Genomic DNA, 7488 nt, shown 5'->3' with positions numbered 1-7488 from the left:
AAAAAAAAAAAATCTGTCTGGAGCCGCAAAACATATTTGATACTTAAAATGCAGGTAACACAACACATTCGGTCAAAATTAGCCGATCAATATTATTACTGGGTCTATATGAGCACTCATTAATGCTTTACCACTGTTTGTTTGACTTTGCAGCTTTGGTGGTGAAAATGAACAGATCTATCAACCTCTCCGTTTCCTCTGAGACGTCACTGATCTTGGATTCGGAATCCATAGTCAAGCTTTTTTGATTCAGGTCCGCCCACCACTTTTGAAATTTGGCAAAACTTAGCAGAAAATGCACCGAGGCCACAGAAATATGATGCATATTTTAGTTAATGAAATGCTAATACATTTTCATATTCTGTGTACAGGTTACATATTTTTGCAACTGAAAAATGCAAGATTCACTTTAGGCCTATAACAATGATAACACTGAATGAATGAAAAAATAATTGCTATTCATTTCCAAATAATTTTTAGTCAGAGACACAGGAGCTGCTGAAGAGGGGCTGCAGAGCCACAGGACGCTGACCTCTGACCTCTGACCTCGTGGAAATAGCATGTATTTCCTCCAGATGCCAAATATGGTCAAAATGACCTCATCAGGTGGAAAATAGTCAAAATGACAAATTCAGAGTCAAAAGCCCAGAATGACACCCAGAAATAATACAAGTCCTGTTTTTCTGCTCTGATGGCTGTGGGATCAAAAATGTCAGTTTGAATGGGTTTCAATGGAGCATTTTTGGACCTGAACAGTCTGAAATTTAATATAATTTAATATAATAATAATAGTAACATGCATTTAATATAATGTTTTCTTTCTAAACCGCAGAGGGAATAAAGTCGTTAAAAATCTTAAAACCTAATCAGACTCTTTAAATGAAATTTCTGGAGTGTTACTTTAATAAACAGCATTTTAGACATTTTCCAGAACCAAAAATACAATGTGAAGGAAAGTGAACTTTGAATTTTTTATTTTAATTTTCCGTCTAATTTGAATCTAAAAGTTGGTGTCGGTGCTTTATTTTCATTTATTCATTTTTCTTTTGTTTATTAAGACATCCTGAATATTCGAAAACCAAATCAAGAAAATGAAACCTCGGTTTTTTATTATTCAGTTGAATAATTCGTGTAAACTATGAATCTGAACAAAAGAAGAAAAAGGTAAATGTTGATCAGGCCTGCTGCCGTAAGCGCAGCGCCGATCACCTGAATGTGATCAGGTATTCTGGGTAAGCCTGGATGTCGTTGAACACCACAAACATGCTCGGGTTGTTCTTTCTGTCTGCGACGCTGTCGTACAGGTCTGCGGCGTTCCCGGAGTTTTTGGACGGCGGGGTGATCAAGCCGGCGCGTCCCTGGGCGAAGTCTCCGACCAGGACCCTGGCCAGGTACATGTGCTTTTGGCCTCTGGCGTCCGGTTTGGCGTAGCCTTGAGCGGAGTAGACCGGGTCCACAGCAAAGTAAGAGCCGTTGCCGTACATGGCGCCTACAGAGCAAACGGAGGAAAGACAGAATTTATGAATAACTTTATACGGTTAACCGAGATCGCTGCTCACCGTCCGTCCTCCGGGAAACGTCAACACTCTGTTAGACAGAAAATGAAGACGTCAAAGCATAAAGTGCGACAACGCTGCAAGAAGAACGTCACTACAGTCAGGACAGGTATTAGTACTCAAGTACTCGTTTGGACGTCGGTATTCGTTCAGACTTTGAAGTACTCAGCGCTGATCCTCGTATATGATTTTTGAAGAAAACAAAACCTTTCAAACCTGTTGGCCAAAATTTTTCCAGGTAAAAAAAAAAAAAAAGCCAAAAATTTGCCAAAACGTTTTTACAGCCGCCGGGAATTTTTGAAAGGGAAACATTTTTTTTTTTTGTTTTTTCCCAAAAAAATCTACAAAATATATTCTAGTATTCTACAAAAAAATCACAAGAAATTTAAAAAAAAAATCAAAAAATTTTAATGAAAAATCACCAAAATGTTTTCTTTAAAGATCATGAAATATTTTCAAAGAAATTTTAAAAAAAGGCAAAAGTTTTCTTCAGAAATTGACAAAAAAAACTTTTCTTCAAAAATGCTGAATATTACCCAAAAAAAAAGACGTTTTATTCAAAACAAATGATTTTTGGTTACCGTGTGCTCCTGCGTAGCTGCGGTTGAAGCCTTGTTTGTTGATGAGGTCGACGGCGTCGGCGCCGGTGCCGTGGAACAGCGTCCTCTCGTTGTTGGTGTGTTTGTTCTTCACCTCCAGATGTTTCTTCATCAGCTGGTAGTTCTGCCACAGCGTCGTGTTTTGGACTCGTTCAATCTGCAGGAAGTGACATCACGTACTCATCAATGTGATGAAAATCTCGTCTTTGTTTGTTTGTGATGTTCAGGTCGGTGTTTCCTGCGGAGCGAGGGACAGAAAATGTGGACAGCAGAGACGGGGAGAGCGAACGTGGACGACAGACGGTGAGTCAGTTCAACGAGAGTGAGACAAACGAGCGAGACTTAACGTGGACGACAGACGGCGAGTTTCCATCACAGATTTGCACCAAACTGAAGCGATATTTTGGAAAAATGAATAAAACACAATAACGATCCGATCGTGTTTCCACTGAGCGACGTCATGTGACTGCTCCTCTGGTGGTAACATCCCAGTAACCATGGCGACGGATGTTCAAAACATCAGCAGCCTCATTTCTGTTGCAGCCGCCATTATTTTAATCCACGGACACGAAGGCGTGTTAGGGAGGGTTTGGAAAAACGGAAACATTTCGAAGTTTATAATCCTACAGAGAGACAGTTTCTGTGGACAAACAAATGTGGACGATTAGGACTGAACGTATGTAAATGAGGCAGTGAGATAAGGAGAGACAGAGACAGACAGACAGAGACAGAGACACTGAGAGACAGACAGAGGGAGACACAGAGACAGAGAGACAGCACTGAGTTGGGAGTTTAAAATATTAGCAAATGTATCATCACATTTATTATTTCAAAGATTTTCATAAATTTTGTTTAAAGTTTGTTTTTGTCGTCTTCAGTAAACGCAGAGACGTAAAGACGAGAGTCCCCAGAGGACACCACAGAACGAACGATCAGCATTTTATCACAGATTCTGTCCATCTTCAGCGTCACGTAAATCACGTCTCACGGCTCGTCCACCTCCGACGGTTCGACGTCAGTCTTCTGTTCGCTCATTAAACTGTTAATGTAGAAAATTCGTTTTTCAGGGCCGATACAGATTATTCGTACTTAACGAGACCGATAACCGATATTTGGATCTGATCCGCTTTTACGAAAGAGTGAAAATATTTGTGTCTAAATTTAGAATTTGGAATATAACAAACTTTAAATGCTTTTAGGAAATAATTCAAACTAAAACGTTCAACATCAAACACGGCGAGTTCACGGCAGCTTTTTTAATAAAGTGAAGATTTAAGTGAAAAAAGAATAAATACATCGTTCACTGCAGACTCTCTTCTCTCTTCATTCATTCTTTTAACAGATAATCGGGCAAAAATCTGCCCGAAAATCTGTTGACCCCGAATAAAAAATGCCGTGATGACGGTCAGAAACTGGACTTACGCTGATGATGTTCGCGGCGAGGCCGGTCTGCGTCAGCGCCGCCGTCACGTCGCCGTGCTCCTTGGATCCCGCCGTCAGAGGGAACAGTCTGAGGAGGTCGCCCGACATGTCGTCCCAGTGTGACGGCAGCGCGGCGTCATCTGACATCAGAGCGGACAGCCATCGTCACAGGTCAGACGCCGTTTACACAAGCTGCATCTTATTTAACCCTTTAAAAGCTCAGCAGACGGGTTTAATTTAAAAAGACTGAGAGGAGGCAACGAGCCCCGAAACTGCACAACGATTCGTAAAAAAACAGTGAAGAAAAGAAGTGACAAGAAAACGACCTTTTTTTCTGAAACTTAACTGTAAACTGTAAATATAATCATCTTATAAATCGAAGTTTTGGGATAAATTTCCTGATTTTTCTGGTCATTTTCTTTTCCTTTGTTTTTAAAATATTTTCTTTTCTCTTTCTGTCACTTTTTACTCAAATCTTTTGTTGCTAAGTTGGTCGCTGCTTTTTGTTGAAAGAAATCAAACAGCTGGTGATATGATCCAGGGTCTGAAGGGTTAACCCTTTAAAACCTCAGCAAACTGCTCTTAAAAACACGGAAAGAGATCAATGAGCAACTTAACAAGAAACGAGAGGCGAAAGATGAAAAGCAGGAGAGCTGGAATTTGTCAAAAACGGAGGATGACCTGAAAAACGCTAAAATAGAATAAAAAAGAAATATAATCATAAACACGGTTAATAAACAGAAATCTTTTCTGTCACCTTATTTTAAACATATAACCGTAATATTTACACATTTCTTTTTTGGGAATTCTTTTCTCCCCTTTCTGAAAGCTAATTTTCCCGTCACCTTTAACCTTTCGGAGAACGATTCCAACAACAAAAAACAAAAAAACTCCAAACACTCAGAATTCACTCGTTTCCGCTCTGTTTTTTCCCGCCGCTGAGATCATGTGATCTCTCCGCAGGACGCTAAAAACGCTCGCTCACCTTTCACCTCCTTCCTCAGCAGCTCCATCTGTTTTCTCCCGTTCGCCGACACCGCCTTTCGAAGCGTTAAGTCTGCAAGGTACGTCTCGTTGTTGATCTTGATCTTCACGCTTCGCTCTTTTTTCTCCAGCGCCTCCTCCAGGGCGAGGTTGGTGTAAATGTCGAAGGGCACCGTCACGCCGCTGCCCTGCTCGAAGTGCCACTCCACCAGCCCGCTCAGCAGCAGCGCTCTGCTCTTCAGGTTCTCCGAGCGCTCCACCCTCCGGATGATGTCCCTGACGGAGGAAAGAAAAATCACACTTCAAGGAACATTCGGACGCGCGGTGCCGTGAGACCGGAGCCGGGACTCGTCTTTTCTGACCTGACGGCAGACTCGGCCGTGAAGACGTCCCGGGTCAGACCCTCCAGGTGGATTTTGGGCTCCTGGTCCTCCGGTCCTCGGTCCAGACGGATGCTGACCGTCAGTTTCCGCTGCAGTGCCTTCAGCTGGTCCATGTCGGCCTGCGACAGCTTCCCGATGAACTGGTCTGTGATGGTTCTCTCCGCCTGCTCGGCCACGATCAGGTCCTCGATCCTTCTTTTGGCCTGACTCACAGCCTGCCGCAGGTACAGCGTTCACACACAGTTTTACCAATTCATTTCAAGGACTTTTCAAGGACTTTCGGGCAATTTTTAAGACTGTACATTTTCTGGAAAAAAAGCAAAACGTTGGCCTATTCTTTTTTTTTTTCTGTGAAAGTTTTTGGTGATTTTTAAAGAAAGCTCTTTAAAACAAAAAAACAAAACAACACAATTTTTTTTTAAATTTATTTATTTATGCATTTTTAAAGATTTTTCCATTTAAAATTTTTGGCAAATGTAAATGTTTTTATTTATTTTTGGGAATTAAAAAAAAAAACATTATAGTAAGAGTTTGATTATTTTTAAACAAGAACTTTTTTAAAAATGTGTTTATTTATTTTTTTAAGCAGTTTTCACCTTCCACACTTACGTGTTTGGAAGGCATGTTTCTTTAAATATCACCAAAAATTAGACCATTAACACAACCAGAAACTAAAAAAAACCCATAATTTTTCCAGGTTTTTTGGTGACTGTACTGAATCTCCGTCTGTGTTCTGTGAGCTTTGCTGCTGCGACTGACTGAGTTGCGTCCAGAATAAAAAAGATAAAGTGAAAAGTGAAAAGTTGCACGATCACCTTCTTGTTGTCGGCACACAGCTGAAACACTGTGGGCTCAAACTCCTCCCCCTCCAGGACCAGGTCAACGGCACCGGGTCGCTCCTCACCAAGTCCCAGAAAAAACGAAGTGACGCTGTCTGAAAGGTAATAAAAAATGAGTGTGTTGTATGATGCAGAAGTTGCCCAAAAACGATTCAAATATTTATGATGAGGAATATTTCTGATTTGTGCCACACTGTTAATTATTGAGCCTTTTAAATGGAAACAGACTAGATTAGACAGTTTTATATGTAAAGAAGAAAGAAAAAACAAAAACCTCCAGCAAACTTGATTAAATATTATAAAAAATAAATGATTAAAACAAACCAGGAAGAAATGATAGACAGAAATGTGGAGGAGGAGTTCAGTAAATACCTTTAAACCTCGTTAAGACGCTCTTCTCAACCAGCTCCTCTCCCTCTCTCCTCTTCATGCTCTTATGAAACTCCTGAATCATCACCGTCTGGAAGATCAGGATCTTCACGCTGCGAACAAACTGCGGGTGCTTCTTCCTCACAAAGTCCACCACCGCCTCCACCATGGCGTCCGCCACTGCCGACGGGCTGGCTCCTCCCTGACCTAACAGGAAGACCACGACCGGTAATGATGATGATCATGATGATAATGATGAATATTGATGGTTTACACTGCACACCAACACCAACCAACTGCATACAAAAGCACGTTGAAACGTGCCATGGCATAGAATGTTGCAAAAACAGACAAGAACACAAAATATAGCATGTCCAAAAACATGACCCAAAAAGCAAGGCTATAGTATGGTGAGAACGTCAAAAAATGACATGTCCCAAAAATAGCTAAAAACAAGTTAAAATTGCATGAAAGAGCGTGTTAAGACATGCCATTGCACAAAATGTCACAAAAATGGACAGAAACATAATATGGCATGTCCAAAACATGACCCAAAAACCAAGGCTATAATATGGCAAAAAGGTCAAAAAATGACATGTCCCAAAAATAGCTAAATACAGCTGAAAACTGCATAAAAGAGCGTGTTAAAACACGCCATGGCGTAGAATGGTGCAAACACGGACAAAAACACCCAAATATGGCATGTCCAAAAAATGACCCAAAAAGCAAGGCTATAGTATGGCGAAAACGTCAAAAAATGACATGTTCCAAAAATAGCTAAAAACAGCTTAAAACTGCATAAAAGAGTGTGTTGAAACACGCCATGGCAAAGAATGTTGCAAAAACGGACAAAAACACCAAAATACGGCATGTTCAAAAAATGACCCAAACAGCAAGGCTATATAGTATGGCGAAAACGTCAAAAAATGACATGTCCCAAAAATCGCTAAAAACAGCTTAAAACTGCATCAAACAGCGTGCAAATACACGCCATGGTAAAGAATGTTGCAAAAACGGACAAAAACACCCAAATTTGGCATGTCCAAACAATGACCCAAACAGCAAGGCTATACTATGGCGAAAATGTCAAAAAATGACATGTTCCAAAAATAGCTAAAAACGGGTTAAAACTGCATAAAACAGCGTGCAAAGACACGCCATGGCAAAGAAAGTTGCAAAAACGGACAAAAAAGCCCAAATATGGCATGTCCAAAAAATGACTCTAACAGCAAGGCTATACTATGGCGAAAACGTCAAAAAATGACATGTTCCAAAAATAGCTAAAAACGGGTTAAAACTGCATAAAACAGCGTGCAAAGACACGCCATGGCAAAGA

The 7488-nt window shown here is 40.7% G+C and overlaps 1 protein-coding gene across 1 annotated transcript; it reads right to left on the bottom strand.

Annotated features, from left to right (window-relative positions):
- Nucleotides 1-885: 885 nt before the first annotated feature.
- Nucleotides 886-6356, bottom strand: LOC121937859 (protein mono-ADP-ribosyltransferase PARP14-like). Its single transcript, XM_042481157.1, has 7 exons — nucleotides 6156-6356; nucleotides 5760-5878; nucleotides 4924-5159; nucleotides 4563-4837; nucleotides 3578-3717; nucleotides 2138-2312; nucleotides 886-1489 (listed from the first exon to the last, which is right to left on the bottom strand). Exons 1-7 carry the CDS (start codon nucleotides 6319-6321, stop codon nucleotides 1206-1208), a joined length of 1395 nt encoding a protein of 464 aa, XP_042337091.1. The 5' UTR covers nucleotides 6322-6356; the 3' UTR covers nucleotides 886-1205.
- Nucleotides 6357-7488: the final 1132 nt, after the last annotated feature.

This window comes from Plectropomus leopardus, unplaced genomic scaffold, assembly GCF_008729295.1.
Source record: "Plectropomus leopardus isolate mb unplaced genomic scaffold, YSFRI_Pleo_2.0 unplaced_scaffold27676, whole genome shotgun sequence".
Classification (NCBI taxonomy): Eukaryota; Metazoa; Chordata; class Actinopteri; order Perciformes; family Serranidae; genus Plectropomus; species Plectropomus leopardus.
The sequence above is the reverse complement of the archived record's forward strand: the minus strand, read 5'-3'. Positions and strand labels throughout refer to the sequence as shown.